The following is a 19,522-nucleotide window of genomic DNA, read 5'->3' as shown; positions in this document are numbered from 1 at the left end:
TTTTTTTAGCGAAATCAGTCAAAAAATTAAAACCGAAAAATAATAAAGAGCAGATATTCCAAACTAAAATGCGTTAAATCCTGTCTGCTGAACGAAAGAACGACCATTTCGAACCAAACTAATTTTAAACTTTCATTGCATTTTGTTACGTCTTCGATGGCTGCCTCATTTCATTCAAATTTTTTTTCACCACTAACCTATAACGCCTGCTCACCTCATCTGCTTAAAACATTGAATCAAAGCGTTACTTTTCTTTTATTCTGCTCTTTGAGAAAACGTCAACACAAGTAAGCTAGCAAAACATTGGCTTAGTTTGAGCTCTTCAATAATTTTTATTTTTATTGTGTTTGAATGTGAAAACCATACATTATGTCTGGTTTAACTGATGTTGATAGGTAAGTGTTTTATTAGCAGTTGAATGTTTTGTAGAATTTTGTGTTACATGAGCTATTTTTGCGATACTCATGATTTCTCTTTGAGATTCAATTTTGCTCAAGCAATAACATTTTTTCCTCATTTTAGCCCGTTCGTCAAGACGGAAAAGGCATGCAAGATTTGTGGCTGCTCGGACGGCAACATGGAGTCCATGTTTTGCGACGCGGACGACTCCCGGATGCTGAACAAAATCTACAAATGCACCCGTGTCGAGGTAAGCAAAAAACACCCCCGCCTGCAAGATGGATAGGTAACGTCGTCGTCGTCGTCGTCCTCGTCGGTTTGTTTATGCCGTGGTGACAGTTGTGTGAGGTGGTTAGAGAAAGGTGGGAACGTCGAGGGGCGAGTCAATACATCACGGCGTCTTTTTCAGGGGGGTAGTATTTTTTGAGAAATAGCAAGAAAACTGTCATATACATATGAAAGTGTGGAACATCCCCGTTCATTTGCGGGGCGAACGAAAATCTTTGGTGGGGAAAAATCAAAGTTATCCTCATTTGAAGTTTTTGAACTTTTTTCCTATGGGGCCAAATTTCGTCTATTTCAATTTAGTATTGTTATAAGTCTACATGGGCATGATTTATGGTTCAGATCATATGATTTCTTATGGGAAATGATGCAAGGAACATTTTTCCTGAAGCACGCAAAGTGATTGAAAATAAGGGAAAGAAGTTATAAAGGTTTTATTGAAAATTTGGGAGATTTTCTGATAAAATTGCACACCCCTTTCCCAAAAACCACAATTTTTTGATATTCAGATCATTATTTTGATGAATTCTTTTTTGAGAAATGTTTCTGGACCCATTGAGTATATAAATCACTACAGAAAAGTGTAATTGGTTGGGTTTAAGCTCAACTGTATGTCACAGTTATGAATTTTGGATTTCACCGAATCAACATATTTTTGTGTGTTTTGGTTATAAAATGTATCGTTTACATTAAATTTTCACTTTTTTTTTGAGTACATGGTCCACATGATATGTTTTGTATCTAATTGAGACATGCAGTGTAAATACAATCACAGAGTTTCTATTTCTATGCCTTTTGTTAATTTGTATTTCCATTTGGGCTATATTATTTGTATTGAAACTACAGAGTTGAACTTGCAATTATTGGTAATAACATAAATATTGCGTAAAAATCATTAAAAAGTTTAAATGTATGTAAATCTATTAATTTAATCTCAAATAATTGAGCTTAACAAACTAAACAAGTCTGGCATCCAAATTTGAAACAACGAACAATACAACAATTAAATTGTTTTGCTAAAACACACACAAATAATTGATCACAGTGGCAGTGCGTGGCCGAATGGTTACGCTGTCCGCTTTGTAAGCGGATGATCCTGGGTTCGATTCCCATCTGCTCCAACCTTCCATCGGATGAGGAAGTAAAACGTCGGTCCCGGCCTTGGTTGTTGTTAGGCCGTTAAGTTATTCCAGGTGTAGGAGTCGTCTCCATGCCATAAGTACAAACAATTCACCAAACCAAGCCTACTCCGGTGGAATCGCTGGCGGCGGTTGGACTCGCAATCCAAAGGTCGTCAGTTCAAACACTGGGGTAGAAGGTTCCTTGGAGTAGAAAGAGGTTTGGGTGCTCTCCCCATTCAAGCCTTCGGACTCCTAGGTTCGAGCAGAAACTTGCAATAGAGACCAAAAAAGACCTGGGGTCGTTAATGTGGATGGTTTGATTTGATTTTGATTTACAATATTATCACCTGACCTCAAAATAAGTACGAGATCTCTTGTGAGGTTTAATAAGACTAATACAAATGTGAAAATCTAATGGAAACGGTACATTTTATAACAAAAACAAACAAAAATATGTTGATTCGGTTGAAATCCAAAATTCTTAAAAGTGGCTTACAGTTGAGCATAAACCCAACCAATTACACTTTTCTGTAGTGATTTATATACTCAATGGGTCCAGAAACATTTCTCAAAAAAGAATTCATCGAAATAATGATCTGAATATCAAAAAAATTGTGGTTTTTGGGAAAGGGGTGTGCAATTTTATCAGAAAATCTCCCAAATTTTCAATAAAACCTTTATAACTTTTTTCCCTTATTTTCAATCACTTTGCGTGCTTCAGGAAAAATGTTCCTTGCATCATTTCCCATAAGAAATCATATGATCTGAACCATAAATCATGCCCATGTAGACTTATAACAATACTAAATTGAAATAGACGAAATTTGGCCCCATAGGAAAAAAGTTCAAAAACTTCAAATGAGGATAACTTTGATTTTTCCCGACCAAAGATTTTCGTTCGCCCCGCAAATGAACGGGGATGTTCCACACTTTCATATGTATATGACAGTTTTCTTGCTATTTCTCAAAAAATACTACCCCCCTGAAAAAGACGCCGTGACATGTTTTTTAATAGATTCATTTAAAAACTTTTATTTAAAAGTGTATTTTTAAATTAATCTAACGAAAATCTTCAGGTCACCCCGGTTTGCGGTCTAATTTCGCCCATCTGCGAGAGCTGCCGGAAGCGAATCGAGGCGTACGACGAGTATGCCAAACCGAAAGTGGTCGAGTTTGTCATCAAGAACGAAATCGAAGATGCGCTGGATTATGATCCGTTTAGCTTTCAAGATCCGATGGCTAGCGCGGACCCGATGGCTTCCACGGATCCGATGGCGGAGAACTTTGACGATATAAGTATGAAGTTGGAGATCGAGATTGAAGATGATCGGTCGAGGAATTCGACCTCCAATCAGGAAAAAAGGAGGGGCAGGAAAAGCAAGGCGAACGTTGAGAGCGTTATCGAGTTGGATGAGGAACCTGTGACGAAGAAGGAGTCTGAACAAACAAAGGAGTGTGAAAAGGAGAACGTTCCCAAAACTCGAGACGTGCGAAAGGCTTCGGAGAAGGTCAAAGTTAAGATTTCTTCAGACGAGGACTCTGACTTTGAGTGGCAGGGAGGGGAAGATTTTGGAGACAACGACGATGATGACGATGTTAAGTTTGACGATTCTCCGAATGTCAAGAGTAGTTCTGAAGATGATATTCCACTGAAAAAGAGAAAAATCAGTAAGGTCAAAGTTAAAACACAGAAGAAATACAAACGATCGGCGGAAGGTAACAGTAAGCTCAGTGGGACAGGAAAAAGACCCCGAGGTCGTCCACGCAAGGAACGACCCGCTGGATTCGAAGACCGTCGGAAATCGGCTGCAGAAGAGTGCAAGATTTGCGGCCGTGTTGTGACGTATATGCGGGAACATATGCGCCAGCATAAGATCGATAAGCAGCAAAAATGTCCCTACTGCGAGCGGATGTTTGTGCAGGGAAATAATCTCAAGTACCATATCAGGAAACATTTAGGAGAACGGCCGTATTCTTGCAACATCTGCGATAAGACGTTCTACTGTGCGCCACATTTGAAGTCTCACATGGTTTGTGGTCCTTTTTGTATGAAATTTGAAGAAATAATTAAAATATCTAAATAATTACAGAAAGTTCACGGTCCACAAGGATTGTTCCAGTGTGAAAAGTGTCCAAAAACATTTAACCAAGAGGGCAATCTTAAGAAGCATTTGCGTGTTCATACAGGTAAGATTCCAAATTAAAATTCAAAAACTTTTGTTAACAACCTTTTTCCCAGGAGAGAAACCATATAAATGCAACAAGTGTAACAAAGCTTTTAATAGTACGTCGAATCTGAAAAATCATCAACGTTTGCACTCGGACGAGCGTGCATTTACGTGCGAACATTGTGCGAAAAGTTTTGTCGACATTCATCACCTTCAGCGTCACGTTCGGGTTCATACAGGTTCGATTTGCTTAGTTTGTAATATACGTTGTTCGAACTAATATTGTGCCCGTTCATACTCGCAGGTCAACGTCCATACTTTTGCCACATTTGTTGTCACGCGTTCTACTGTCAGAATGGCATCAGGGAACATCTGAAAACCCACATTCCCGATCGGCAGCCGCTGAAAGCGGAGAAAGTGACCCAGAATGCTGAATAAATAGCTATTTTGATAAAGTTGATGTTGTTTAATTTCTATTTGAGAGAAATATTTTTCGCTTAAACTCCGACTATTTTTCATTCTCTACTATGACTAAAACCATCGCACTGACTTTTTTTTGCCCCAGTTTTAAAAATTACATTTATTAAAAATATTTCTGGATGCAAAAAATCTGGTGTAACAAGATTAAAAATTTAAATTAAAATTCTATCGGCATTCCCCTCGAGATCAAACTCACCACCATAACGCCACCCAGCAACGTTCCCACCTTTATCAACCTTGCCCCGTGGTGAGTAACGTCACCTGTCAAAGCTGTCAGCTGTCAGCAGCGCATTTTCCCCATTCAACTTTTATCGAGAGTCTGCGAAAAAAGTATTGGGTAAGTGATGCAAGTAAATTTTTGCGAAAAATCCTACAGAAATAACATTTTTCTCAACATTCTCAGCAGAATCAAGATGTTCGCCCGCGCCGCCGCCATCTCCCGCACCGGAATGACCAACCTGGTCCGGTACTCGCACTCCCACGGTGGAATCCCCGGCGAGGTAAGCGACCAAATCGCCATATTATATAATGGCCGTGGCCGCTCCAGAACGGTGAAAATTGATTAATAATGCTGGATTTTCTTCCGTTTTTAGAACCTCCCGTTCAGCCTGAACAACCGGTACAAGCTGACCGCGATCTTCGTCGCCTTCTTCGGTTCCGGCCTGGGACTGCCCTTCTTCGTGCTGCGACACCAGCTGCTCAAGATGTAAGGTGGGCGAAATAAGTCCAGCTTAGTGTCCGGCGGCGAGGTTCCAGTTAGGCTTAAACAACCGGAGGAGGGTCGTCACTGATCCCCGAAACCGGATGTTTGTGGTGCGTTAAGATGCAAAGTTAAATCAAATGCAAAAATAAAAGTAATTAAAAGCAGTGATCGTGTTTTCAATGGTTTATTCTTTCTTACAATAATATTGCAGCAATGAAACAGGTCTGACGTTAAATATGAACAATCGTTTTAGCTATGTTATAATTGGCCATTCTCAAAAAAGTGTGAAAAGTTAAATTACTTTTACGATACACCCTGAGTCATTTGGAAGATCCGACCGGCATCGACCCTACACGGAGAAAAAAGAGTTCCTAAAATCGTGAACAAGCGTTCATGAAAATGGGAACCACGAACAAAGTGTTCAAATTCCATGGTACGTTTTTCGAAATCGTACCATGAGATTTGAACACTTTGTTCGTGGTTCCTATTTTCATGAACGCTTGTTCACGATTTTGGGAACTCTTTTTTCTCCGTGTACATTCCTTACTGGGTTCTGACAGGCAGGCACTCAGATTAAGGATCAAGGCAACTAAGCCCCTCTCACGCATACTACCACGCCATTTGTTTTGCTGGTCGGTACAAAATTTAACCTCAACCTTTTTCGTGTACGTACACGCAATACATGCGCACGTAGATAACTCTATTAGAAAAGTATGAAAAATCAATGCTCCGATAAAAACGTCAATTCATACAAAATGTATTGTTGATTCCACCGATTTTGCAACAATCTTAAATTTTATAAAAAAAAACCCAAAATTGAAAAATAATAGGCATAGTGTACTATATATAATTATTCTCAAGAACTCTTACCAAGATTAAAAAAAACGCAAATTTGTATCAAAAGAATGTATAATTTTTAAGCAAATGCTTCATGCTTTTATTATCCAATGTCAGAACAGTAGAACTTCGTTCGTTTGAAATTGCTAGAAAGAACCTTTTTAAGACCCAATGGTTCCTTAACTGTCATTCTTCTGACACCACTGAACTGAAATTTGAAGAAACATTGCATACGATAACTACCTTTTCCTGCGATCTTACAAATTCTTCTGGTAAAATTAACATCTAGAAGTAAAAGAAAGTGCGGTTTACTACCATGTCCAAACTAGATAACTATTTATTCGCTCTAAACTATTCTACAAGCACCCGTTCCCCACTCATTGTTCAACTTACTCGGCCTTCCCCCTCCGTTTGTCCGGCAAGTAGTGCTTCAGCACCAAACTAACCGGTTGCTCGATGCAAAAGTACACGATGACGCCGACCAGATAGGAAGAACCACCCAAAACTGCCAGCATCCACACCAGGTCCAGCAGCTTCAGCTCGATCATCTGGGGGAACCAGTTCAGCACGAGCCGCGTTACGGGCACGTGCAGCACGTAAACACTGTAGGACAGTTTGCCCAGGCTGGTCATTGATTTGGAGGTTAGGAACTGCCGAACGGGACCCGGGGGATTTCGGAAGCACTCGATGAAGCTTACGCACCCGGCGATGACACCAACGTTTCGGTACAGGATGGTGTGTGTCATGGTGAGCCAAGAGGAGCGAGGAATCTCGTAGCGGTAGAAGATGAACGTCGGAAGGTACGCTAGGGCTAGCAGGGGTAGACGAGCTTTTTTCAAGATAGTGTACAGCTGGAATTCAATGAGGGTCATTTAAAGATACTTGTGTTGATCGAAAGAACTAACCATGGAATTGTCCAAATCCAGCTTGTTATGCTTATGTTGGTGATACAGATATCCAACGACCACTCCTGCCATGTAACTGTTCATGTTTGAATAGCCTGGCATGTACAGGTGGTTGAACCACGCTTGGTACATGAACAGAAACTGAAGATCGCTGAAAAGTTCAAGTTGTCGGTTATTCGTTTAGTTTTAAGTAACTATGCCAGCAGTACCTTAGCCTGACTGGCAATGAAGACTCCAGCTCATAAAAGTACACAATCCCGGCTGGAATGGCCAACGCAATAGCTACACATGACCACATCAAGGCACCAGCTTGTTTTGGGAACTTCCAAAATGCCGCCATGAGCAGTAACGTTACGAGGAACAGCTGTTGATCAGCCGCCAGATACCAACCCTGCAGACTGCATCGCTCTTCGCCGAATGGTGGCAAGTTACTCACAAACAGCACGTTAGTCCACCACTTCTTTCGGCATCGACCCTGCTCCTGGATAAGCGTTTTGTAGCCAACTGTCCCCATTTCAACTCCTGGTAACTCATCGCCAACGATCGATACCAACAGGAAGAAGTAGTACACCGGAACAATTCTAATCAAACGGTTTTTGATCTTTTCCCAAAAGTAGATCGATTCCAACTGTGGCTTGCGATCAATGTCTTTGAGAACCGTTGTTGTCAGCAGAACCCCACTAATGGCAAAAAAGATCTGGACGGTAACAATACAGATCGTACAGAGATCTACAAGGAACGGATTCTTCAGAACCTGCAATTGAGATGTTGTTAACTATTATTCTTATCCCTTCAATATCTTACCCACCTCTTCAGTGTACTCTGGGTTGCTCAACGGAATAATACCTGCGATCATCAAACAGTGTATGCCCAGCACAAACACACTCGTAAACACTCGAAGTCCGTCAATGTAACCAAACTCCCGGTACAGTTCACTCGTCGGTTGCTCCGTCAGCCGATCCCAGTTGCGGCGCACCGAGAACGATGACACAACGATGTGTTCTAGAACGGTACAGATCACGTCATTCATTTGTTAAGATCAGAACTGGTGACAACTTAATGAGCGATTACCTTTGACCTGATCATGACCCAGCCAGTCAACGACGTTGGCGCCGACCATGAGGACGATCAACGTTAGAACGATTGCGTAGAAAGTGATCATTAGCCAGTCTGGAAATGCAAGGTTGATGAAGTGTACTTGTAGTTTGATCGAGTTGAGTGTCGCTTACCTGGATTCTTCTTTGACATTCCCAGCTCGTCTTTGGAGGTGCAGTACTCGATCTCGGAGTATGCATGCCGGTGAACGTTGTAGTTCCGTTCCAGACGGTTATTAACGCAAACGTTGATCAATTCGCCGTATCGATCTTTGTACGATTGCAGGTATTGACCCCAATGGTCAGGTAGAATGTACTGTAACGGGGAAACCTTGTTAAAAACCTTATGCAGATCGTATTTCCAACATCAAATAATTCAATATCTTGTTTTAAGATACTCAAACATGTAAACTTTATTGAAATTGTCAGTGAATAAAACTTAATTAAAATCAATCATATTGAATCATGTTTACTAAAGCGACACGTGTCGCAGGTAAAGTGTAGGCTCTTAATCATAGTATCATTAGCACAGGCAAGCAAAAAGGTTCTGTTAACCTTGTTGACATCCGCGGATGATGAACGTTTCATGTGCAGTGTCGAGTGACTTTTGTTCACAGATTGCGGAGTATCCTGACTAATTTGCCAAATGCGTATCGCTTTAATCACAACCACATAATTTAGCCAGTTTAGAACTCCTCAGAAATTTACCTAAAATTTAATGTTTCTTGAAGGGAAGCAAAGTTCTTGTGTAGAAAAATATTAATGATTAAAAAAATATAGCATAGCATAGCATTGGTGCACTGACCAGGACCCCCAAAAATTGCTCCGTATAACACAGATGAAAAGTAGGAACCAATCATCACCCCTTCGCAATTTTCAAAGGTTCCCATCTTGCTGATCAATACCGACGCCGGCCACGACCAGTGGTTGTGTTGGTCCGAGCTGGGATTTGAACCCCGATCTACCGCTTACTAGGCGGGAGCGTTACTACTAGGCTACGTGGCTCGGTCAGATAATAAGTTGACTACTTAGAAATCGATAAGAATTTTAAAGCATTAAGATTTTTATTCGGCATACATATTTTACATTTAATTTTATATATTTTTAAAAGACTGGGTATTATATTTACGTATATTTAAGATTTTGAATTTGAGAACAAAACAATTAGTTCACCGATTTTCAAATTTATTGCTCTAAAATCTCTTGTAACTATTCAGACTGTAGTGTAGAGTTTCCCCAGTTAGCGATAGTTACCCAAAGATTTTTTTTTAAAGTATGTTTTATATAAAACATGCGATTCAAAACCTATCTTAAATTTTACATTGATCGGAATTATATAATTTGTTTTTGCTTCTTGTTTTTTATTCTTGTTTTTTATTACATTTTCAAAGAAATTTTTCAGGCTTTTATAGTCATGTCATATAAAAAATGAATAAAAGAAATATAGTTATAAAAGACATATTCAATTTGAATCACAATATATTGAAAATTGTGGTTAATTTTAAATCCAAAGCACAACACAGCTAAAAAAATCAATATTTAATGCTGACATTTTTTCGATTGAACTGTGCATTATCACCGATTAAAATTTTAAACTAATTCTATGATTTTAAGCTTGAAAACAAACCCAATATAATGAAAACTTAGATTTTATGACTGTTTCAAAAATTTCCCGGGATCCAGGAATTCCCGCTATTCAAAAAATATTATTCCCGTTTCCCGGGAAATATAAAACCCGGGAAAATTGGACTCCCTAGGATTAAAGCCTTACCTCAGTGAGGAAGGCAAAAATGCTCTCAATAAACCCTGCTTAAAACATCTGCCAAGCTAACAAAATCTGCAAAAATGAATTAATGTAACAGGAATCAATAATACATAACGCGATTTGTTCTGCTCTTTAAATCAATTGAACTTAATTAAATTCAGTGGAAAGCTTCTGAATAAATATTTTCTCTGATACACAGATTAAACATATCTCACACTGGATTAAAAAAAATACCAATATTTTAGTACAAATTCTTAGAAATCCTGCACACGAGAATTCAAATTACTCTCATTCATGAAAAGCCTTAGAAATTACAACATCCAGGTAAATCGCTGTAACTGCATACTGCATGTGCGTTTAATTCTCCCACAGAGCGTGCAATTATCCCCCAAGAACTAGTTCCGCCGCAATCTCCAATATGGAGCACCGGAATGATCGCAACGCAAGACTAGACCGTCAATTAACATCCACTTAAAAGCCATCGCTTGCGTTGGCATAACTTACCGTATGGTTGATCTGGAACTTGGGCTGGAACAACCGGTGGCGCTGTTCCTGCGTCAAGCTGCTCATTTCTCGTTCACAATCCGCCACGCATATTCCCCAGTCTAGCAAACTGTGTCGAAATTCGGCCACAATCCGGGTTGTGTCCTGTTTTATTTTTTTATGTTTGGAAGGAACAAATTTTGAATGATTTGAGGATTATGTTAGCAACATTCCAACTCACAAAAGGATCCCGATCCTCTTGGAAGACCACTTTCACGAAGCAATAGGCCCCAATTTGGTCATCCTGGCGACACTTGGTATAATCTTCGTACCGATACAACGGAGGAACAATCGGAGAGCACTGCCCAAAATGGACCAAAGCCAGCACAAAAGGCGCGAAAGCCCACGCGGACACCATATCGAAGGGAACCGTTCTCAACGGAAGTTACACTCAAACTAGACCCGCGAGCACGAGAGTTCTAACGCCTAGCTCTAACGCTGGATCAAGGGAAACGGTAAAGAGGTTTGTATGAATCTCAAACAGCCGGCTAATCATTGCTTGAACCCGTTGCCGGTGACAAAGCAACCAACTCGCGAGAGGAACGCGACAAACTATCTACAAAGGTGCGGGTTCTAGGGTGGTATTATTAAGTAATATTTGTCTAGATACATTTGGTTTTAAAAGCTTAAAGATAGTAAGGTGTCAATTCATTTTCAAATCAATTTAATTTCAATTTAAACAATTACTAAAAGACATGATTTAAAAAAAATGAAATTGGCAACAATGTCAAATGAATTTCGACCACCTCGTTTGTACGGAAAATGCATGTGTTTTCATGGAGCATCTCATGTTGACCTATCAACGCTTTGACGTTCATCGACAGCTGAAAAATGGCCTCTAGAAACTGCGACCATTGATATGTTTGAAAATCTTCAAAAAATTCCCTTAAAAAAATTCCCTTAAAAATGTTTGATAATACTCAATAGGTTTATATTACATATAAATTATGAGAGTTGCATCGTTTGTCGACCTTTAGGTACTGAATTACTTTCTCAAACTCCGAATAATGCCGGATTTGAGACCAGTCTGACAACATGTTGGAAACCCCCTGCAATTTTTTCAAAAGAACCTAAGATTCGTTTTCCATTCGTTTCAGTTTTGGTAGCTGTTTTCTTAAATGATGGTGCTAATTAATCGCATACACATTTTTTATGTGTTGATAAATTTTAAGTTCATTCCCATTAACAAACCCAGTCATTCAAAGTAAACCTGGGCGAAGAGTGATTGACCTCGGACGCTAGACTAGTGCCAAATATTTGTCAACAAAAATGTATGAACTAGCTAGCAGTGCTGAAAATGTCAGGGGTCATGACGCGAAAATCGGCGACTTTGACACGAAATTTTGAGATCCATTCACTGAACTGCAAAACCGTGACATAAACAAACCCGGCGCAGTCGTGAGTGCCCTAGCTCATTGAGCAGCTGCAATGCGAGGCAGTAGCCGACCAACACTCACTCGACGTTGCACGCACACACATAAAGAAACAAGTTTTTACACATAAAGTTCGTATTTATGCGTTAAAATGTAATTTTGAATATGAGTTATGGTTGTTTTAAGTGTTTTGCACAGTCTACAACCATTCAATTGTTTGAAAATAGTCAAAATAGTGTTTAAAGAGGATTTTACGAGTCAGTCATATGACACGAATTGAGTGAGTGTAGCTCATTTTTTCACGTCTCTCATTCTCCAGCAGCCGACCGGCACAAGTCAGGCGGCAGTGGTTGAATAGACACAGTAGGCCTGCAGTCACATGCTAGCAGTGAACTGACATTTTGGTTTGCTTCATGTGTACGCTGGGTTGGAAACTTTTTGCAGGCCTGCTAGCTAGCTTTGTTTCAAATGACTTAATGCTGAAAGATTCTTCCAATTCGAAGCACCTCGATACGACCTTTAAATGTTTCAAAATACCAGGGCTGTGGAGTCGGAGTCGGAGTCGGAGCCGGAGTCGGTGGAGTCGGGTCTTTTTGGGGACCTGGAGTCGGAGTCGGAGTCGGAGTCTTCAAAACTCAAACAGCTGGAGTCGGAGTCGGAGTCGGAGTCGCCTCAATTTTATGAGCTGGAGTCGGAGTCGGAGTCGGAGCCGAAAATTTCTGATAACCCGGAGTCGGAGTCGGAGTCGGAGTTATCTAAAATTCTAATCTAATCTAATCTAACCCTAGCGCAGCCAGTCTTTCGAGGGCATCCTGGAAAATGCCTTAGGTTGATTAACGCCTAGCATCCTCTTGTCATTATTAACAATTGCAGTGCCCCAATGCAATAAATTGCTTTGAAACATCACAAAAGTTAAAGCGGCCAGGCCAACTGCGTAAAGTTTACCGCAAAGATGATTCGTTGAAGTGGGTTGAGTTTGAGCACGAATGTTCAAACAACAACACAATTCTGAATCTACAGGGGAGGAAGAAACGTGGGGATCCCCCGCTCACGTTCCTGTTTGTTAGAGCAATAAATCGATGGGAGCACCATGCTAAGAAGTTTTGGTGCTCCGGGACCCTCGGGGATGGGACATTGTATTTCCACAAATGCCCTGGACACTATTTGCCGTGGTTATAGCGCCACAACTCGCTACCTGTTGGTAGAGAAAATAATATTTAGTAAATAGTACTAACATGGATCACCACTTCTGATGGGTTTAAAAATTTTATGAAAATTATTATTTAATATTTTTACATGTGTGCACATGTTATAATTATACATTGCAAAAAATAATCAGACTCACCTTGAAGAAAACTGCTGACTTAACATCTGAAAAAGGAAAAGCATACCTGAGGTGAAGCGAAACCCCCTTGATCCTCAACCTTCCCAATTTCTTGCTCTCCGACCCCAGTCCTTGCGGGCACCAACTGTCGAGTACGCGAGCGAACAGCGAACTCTAACATCATCGCAGCATCCGCCAAATGCAGTCGGCAAGCGCAACAGAAATTTCCGTCGCTCTCCCACCTGGAAACGGTGGGGCAGCAGTCAACCTCTGCACACGAAACTCATCCTCCCACTCTCCCTCAGCAAGCGCCACAGTTCGTCGATCAATCTCCTCGCTCTCTCTCTCATAAGCCGGGCATTGCCCGTAGCCCAGAACAAGAGAGTCATCGATGACGGCGGTGCAGTGACGATGACCGTCGTATCATCGACGTTGACTGCCTCTCACACACTCGCTCTCTTCAACACGAGCAGCTGTCACACAAACACACCAAACAAGCAAATCGTGGTTTGTTTGCCCTCTCTTTTTCCTTTTATTTTGTTTTCCTCTCTTCCTCTCCAGAAACTCTCTCACAGCGCAGTATCACTGCATTGGTATTCGTGTGATATGTCTCGCTGCGGTACCTCTGAGCCCGAAATGTGAAAAAAACATGGCGAAACATATCAATCACAAACGCAAAAACTTTCGAAAAACCTCGACATCACCGCGAAATTTTCAAAACGAACGACACATTAAAGTCTGATGGCACTACGTGAAGACTTTCTAACCATTTTCCGAACCAGAACGCACATAAAACACTAAAAAATGAAGCCGAATCACGCCCGCTGAACAAAACGAACCGCACAGCTCAAGGCACACGCACTCCATAGGAGTCGGAGTCGGAGTTATCTAAAATTCATCAAAAAATATGTTTTTTGTTACTGTTCAGTATTTGTTGTAATTCAGGTTAATTCACAAAACTTCTCATATTTTTAATTGTTTTTTTTTTTATATTCGCATGCACTGCGTTCACAGAAAAAAAAATGATGGTAATATTCATCAGGAAATGGTGACAGATTTTTTTCAATTCAATTCAATTCATGTTTATTTGTTGTACTAATCATAATACAATTTGCTTAACTAATGACAAATGCAGAGTTTTGTAAATACTTACAGCTACAAATTAATTCAAATACAATCATTGGATAAAATAAATACAGCAAATTTCAATCGATCAAGCGAGAGCAGAAAAAACTGTACAAAACAACTGCTACTATTGGTAGGGTGGTGACAGAAAAATGTGTAATATTACATCAGGAATTGATGAATATTCAACAGCTTTTGATGAATATTCATCAGGTTCACATTTTTACACATTTTTTATGTAATATTACTCAAAAAATAAGGAATATTCAACCTACCAAATTTTCAACCTTCCAGAATTCAACTTTTTTTTGCTGTGTTGCAGATACCATTGCGTTTTGAAGCATTTTTATTGTGATTGGAAAGCTCTAATTGTGTTATTTTACTATGATCACTAAATGATAACCTGGTTATCCCAAGTATGTAGTATCATAACTAAAAAATAATAAACAATATTGGATTTGAAGTCAGACATATTCAGTTGATTTTTGACTGCTTCTTTTTGCCCATATTTATGTACCCTTTACATTCAAATTGGACCAAATTTAATCCAGTTCTTTCTGGAAAAAGGACACAAACAGTCATATTTTATCCCGATAGCAAATGTTTTGGAGGTTTTAAGTAAAATCATTTTTCAGGAAAAAAGTTACGAAGTATATAAAAAGATTAAAAATAATAAACACTGTTGTACGTTTAAAACATTTGAAACTGACAAATAATATCAAAAAATGTTGCAAATTATTTTGAAATAATCATTGAAATGATAAATATATCGATTATCATAATGTTTTACTATTTATCTACTAAAATCTGAAAGTGTTGATCCTTAGGCAAACTATTTTGATATCGTTTCAAATTATCGTTTAACAAATCTCAAGATTTCAGTACCGAAAAGAACATGATAAAAAAATGAATAACAAAAATTACAGGATTAATTTTTTTTTTTCAAATATTCTGCAACCGGTAAGAATTTTCTCATAATTTTATATGTCCCACGCCAATATGACGGAAGGTGATTATTATCATATCCGTGACCTAGAAAATATTTTACATGTGGATTATTTTTTTTTCCAATTTTAGTTTTTTTCATATATTTTTATGTAGGCGCAGGATCATTCATAAAGCTTTGTTTTAGATGTAGATTCAAGAAGTATCGCGCGCCTCCATTCTCAATATATAAAAAAAATAAAATTAAAATCAATCAAAAATCACTAAGTAAAATATTTTCTAGGACTCGGATATTTCAAAAGGACCCTTTAAGCGTCCTTTCCAAGAAGAAATTTTTAAGATACATTGATTTGCGATAATAATCTCCTTCAGCCATGGCGCGATGTACTGCCCGTGATCGCATAAATGTCCCATATGCATTTTCATCATTTTTGAGTTATTGGTGCAGTTTGGTTCAAAATCGTGTGCTCTTTCAGAAGAGCATATAACATCCAGTACTTTGTTCTAGAAATCAGAAGGAAATCCATTTTTTTCGTGAAAACTTAACACGTTGCCTTATGTGTGGGACAAACTTGCCTTGAGTTTTTCTCAGCTTGCAGCTTGCATATGGGACATTTATGCGAACATGGGCAGTGTACGTCTTAAAAAATCAATGGAGATTTAAAAAGTAGTTTCGTTTAAAATTGTTATTCAAAAAACCAAGGAGAAGAAGCACAGCGGCTATCAAACTGTGCTTCTCATAAATTTCAGCCTAAAAGTGAGCAAATTGAATTTATATGTTAAATCGCTCCTTAAGGCTAGGTTTCTTTTAATGATTCATTCAAAAAATATAAATTAAATATTCAAATTTATTAGCTTTTCATAAATTAAATGTAAATTTAAGGTTAAGTAAATAAATCCATATTTACAAAAAATTTGTTCTTCTGAAAATGCCTTCAGAACAGCAGATATTTTTTGATTACTGTTTCAATAATGTTTAAAACTTGTTACCTAGAAACTTTTTCTCGTTTTGTGTTTCTAACTTATTTCCCTTGAGAAAAACATGAGACTAAGAGAGTATTTAGATAATCCTATTTATCAATGCCTTCAAAAAAATAGTTAACTAACTTTTGAAACATTTAAAAATATGTGGAGTCGGAGTCGGAGTCGGAGCCAACCATTTGTTAAAAGCTGGAGTCGGAGTCGGAGTCGGAGTCGGCTAGAGTTGGCAGGCCGGAGTTGGAGTCGGAGTCGGAGTCGGTTAGAGCTGAAAGCCGGAGCCGGAGTCGGAGTCGGAGTCGGCTAATCTCAGAAAGCCGGAGTCGGAGTCGGAGTCGGAGTCGTTTGAAACATGACCCGACTCCGCAGCCCTGCAAAATACTACCTCTCAAAGCATATAAGACGAGTAAATCTGAAATTCTTTTTTTTCCAAAAAGTTTATAAAGAAGATAACTTGCTCAAAAATACTCTTGCACCACTCTCGTCCACCACTCAGCTTCAGGTGGAAATGCAAATTAATTACACTGTTGATACGTGAACCAGAGGAAGCTTCGAGAGGGGGTTTGTATGCACAGTAAATAAACATGAAATGTTACGATGCCGGGTCCGTCGTCATGACGTCACGAATATTTGTGATGAACAGATGTATCTTCTTTTGAGTTTTAGGAATGGGACCTAAGTAAGACTCAAAACAAAATTTTCATGTGTGTTAAGACACAACTCTTTTTTTTAAATAGGTCAAGTGTAATAGGGGTTGTGCCCTAACCATGTTTACATTTGTTTCATTCATCAGGTTCATTGCAAAGGAAACTTGATTAGACTTGGGTTTGTTGATCCAGCTTTGGCTAGTTAGTTTATCATGAAAATTTGTTTTTGATAAGAGCTAAAAGATCTGACTGAAATAAAATTGATTTGGTTTTCAATAACAACACAACTCGACATTTTGAGAAGTTGATGTCAGATTTGTTAGGGTATGATAGATTTGGGCTCCTTGTACACGCTCCAATCGACAGAGTTGAATGTTAGTGATAGTGATAGCAAAAATAAGGGAGTGCATGGTTGTTTAGGATGATTCGATTGCCTAAATACCTAAATTTACAAATTTATTAATAGTCAGAACCCGGTGCTTGCGATTCCCGTAACAGTTTATATGGAATTCCAATAAGAATGTAACAGAAAAATCAGGCATCGGGTCCAGATTGTTAATTGGCATGGAATTCACTAAAATCACATTCTGTCGACTGTGCCGTATCCCGAGCGCCCAATTTATCATACCTTGACGAAACTTAAGTGTTTACTGACATCAAATTTAAAATCGCCAAACGTGTTATTTTACATATTTGAACATCAAAATACTAAATAATCACTCACAAAACTTATCATTACAAAAAAAAAAAACATTTTATGCGGATTGAATGCCTCACCACCCTTCACAGTCTCAAACTCGACTTGAATCAAGAGAAAGGGGAAAGTGGGGCAAGTGTAACAAGCTAAGGAAATGCTCGTTATAACCCATCAAAAACGTTTAAAAATCTGTCGGATTTTTTTATAATCATCTCATTCCAGGTCTTGACTAGGACTTTGATAGAACAAGTTTTTAAAAAATCATGTTTTTTTAACGTAAAAAATTGATTTTATAAATCAACTAGTGGGACAAGACGAACAACCCTTTGGGGTAAGAGGAACAATGCATGAAACAATATGCTAATTTGCTAACAATTGAACTGTTATCACTAAGATACATCATATTACAATATATTTGAAACGTTTCTTTTTAATTTTTAGATGAAATAATAATATTTAACTAAAAATTTTATCGCTTTTTACGAAAACAAATTATCACTTAGATGAAAAAAAGGAAATTTTCATAATATCACTATATTTTGCATGGACTTATTTTTTAAACAATTGTTTATCAGTTTTTAAGTAAATAAAATATGTTGCTGCAGCAATTCGTAATTTTTTCCATACTAAAAATCCATATGGTTCACTTGCCCCACCTGAACAAGATTTTTCAAATTTTTGATCTAGGAAAAATAGCATTTTGATAAAATGAGCCTTAAAACGAACCCTAAGCCATATTTTGTACTTTCCAAAAATTATAAGAAAACTAAGGTTTTGAAAAAAACTTCATTAAATCTTATGCCCTGTGGCATGTTTGTCGTTTTGGCGGCTATGTGGTAGTAGAATCAGCTAATTGCATTGCTAGCAAGAATCCCTCATACTGGAAATAATCAAAATTGTAAAAAATACGACCGTACGAGCGATTGTTCCTCTTGCCCCATATGGCCGTCTTGCCCCACCTTCCCCTATACAACCTAAGTCGTGAAAACCTCTGTGCTATGTTGCCACTCTTCATGTGAAAAGTCAGTCCGAACAGTTCGTGCTATCTTAACCCACCATTGCAATTGCGACATGTCAGGACCGTTTTGTCACTCTTACACAGGGGGATGCTAAAGGCCGCCATCTTGGGTGATTGAGATTGATAACGCGCGCAAACTGCGCACAGTGAAAACAAAAATATTTCTTTTATTAATAATTTAATTTTTGTTATAAGAATTACTGTAGTAAAAGTCAAATTACACTGAAGTTAAGTTAATGGTTTCATGTGATAAAAGTACAACTTTAAATGAAGTCATCGGCCCGATGTGTGCTTAATAATCCCAACTTTAGTAGTTTATTTTGATAAAAATCACCTCACAAACATACACTAACTTTTAAACGTACATTGCGGTAAAATTTTACATAAAATCAATAATTACTTTATTTCCTTTTTATGCCTGCGGTTTTTGTACTTTTTTTTACAGTGCGTAGTTGCTTTGTTTTGGATCCGTTCTTTTGTGCTGGCGCCGAAGTTGACAGTTCCCTTTTGTTCTAGTGCCGAAGTTGACAGCTTGTGTTGGCTACGGTCGAGCTGCCTGTAGTGAGATATAGATGTCACCCCCCTGCTCTTTCAAGGCAAAATGCAGAAATTTGTATGACCCCCCTGATAACGATACTTATAGAGCAACATTTGAAAAGGGCGCATAAGCATTTTGACAGCTGGAACTATTATGCAAATTCCGAGACAACAGAATACTATTTAACAAAACCCACAGTATTGGAAGGTAGCTAGAGAGGCCAGCTATTGTTTAACAATTTTAGTTTTATAAAAAAAGTTCAAATTAGCCTGAGTTCAAACTGTAAAAATGCTTTTCCGTAGCCCAAACTAGACGGTATCCTCAGCGATAGTTGCATACATCGATGGTAATACACCGAGAATTTTTGCTTTGAATTGGCAGATTCTTACAAACTGAGACCGACAATTAATTCAATGATTCATTTATTAAAAATAACATTTACACAATCTAAAATAAATTTGAAAAAATAACAAAAAAAAACAACTCAACCGTTATTCAGAAACACCTAGAACGTAGCTTCCCGTGAAGGGATTAAACTTCACTTTCACAGTTATTCTTTTTGCGCCCGATCCCGGCT

General features: G+C 38.5%; 2 protein-coding genes across 2 annotated transcripts; one reads left to right on the top strand and one right to left on the bottom strand.

Annotated features, from left to right (window-relative positions):
• Positions 1–271: 271 nt before the first annotated feature.
• On the top strand, positions 272–5,320 carry LOC120431213 (zinc finger protein 69 homolog). Its single transcript, XM_039596356.1, has 9 exons — positions 272–395; positions 523–649; positions 2,882–3,835; positions 3,896–3,992; positions 4,045–4,212; positions 4,278–4,390; positions 4,639–4,700; positions 4,857–4,953; positions 5,047–5,320. Exons 1-9 carry the CDS (start codon positions 370–372, stop codon positions 5,161–5,163), a joined length of 1,761 nt encoding a protein of 586 aa, XP_039452290.1. The 5' UTR covers positions 272–369; the 3' UTR covers positions 5,164–5,320.
• Positions 5,321–6,100: 780 nt separating this feature from the next.
• Positions 6,101–10,725, bottom strand: LOC120431214 (regulator of hypoxia-inducible factor 1-like). The gene is made up of 9 exons (XM_039596357.2): positions 10,482–10,725; positions 10,262–10,405; positions 8,128–8,308; positions 7,970–8,068; positions 7,707–7,900; positions 7,108–7,652; positions 6,899–7,049; positions 6,387–6,844; positions 6,101–6,278 (listed from the first exon to the last, which is right to left on the bottom strand). Exons 1-9 carry the CDS (start codon positions 10,656–10,658, stop codon positions 6,272–6,274), a joined length of 1,956 nt encoding a protein of 651 aa, XP_039452291.1. The 5' UTR covers positions 10,659–10,725; the 3' UTR covers positions 6,101–6,271.
• Between the last annotated feature and the right edge of the window lie 8,797 nt (positions 10,726–19,522).

Source organism: Culex pipiens, chromosome 3, assembly GCF_016801865.2.
Source record: "Culex pipiens pallens isolate TS chromosome 3, TS_CPP_V2, whole genome shotgun sequence".
Classification (NCBI taxonomy): Eukaryota; Metazoa; Arthropoda; class Insecta; order Diptera; family Culicidae; genus Culex; species Culex pipiens.
This window is presented reverse-complemented; position numbering and strand designations above follow the sequence as displayed.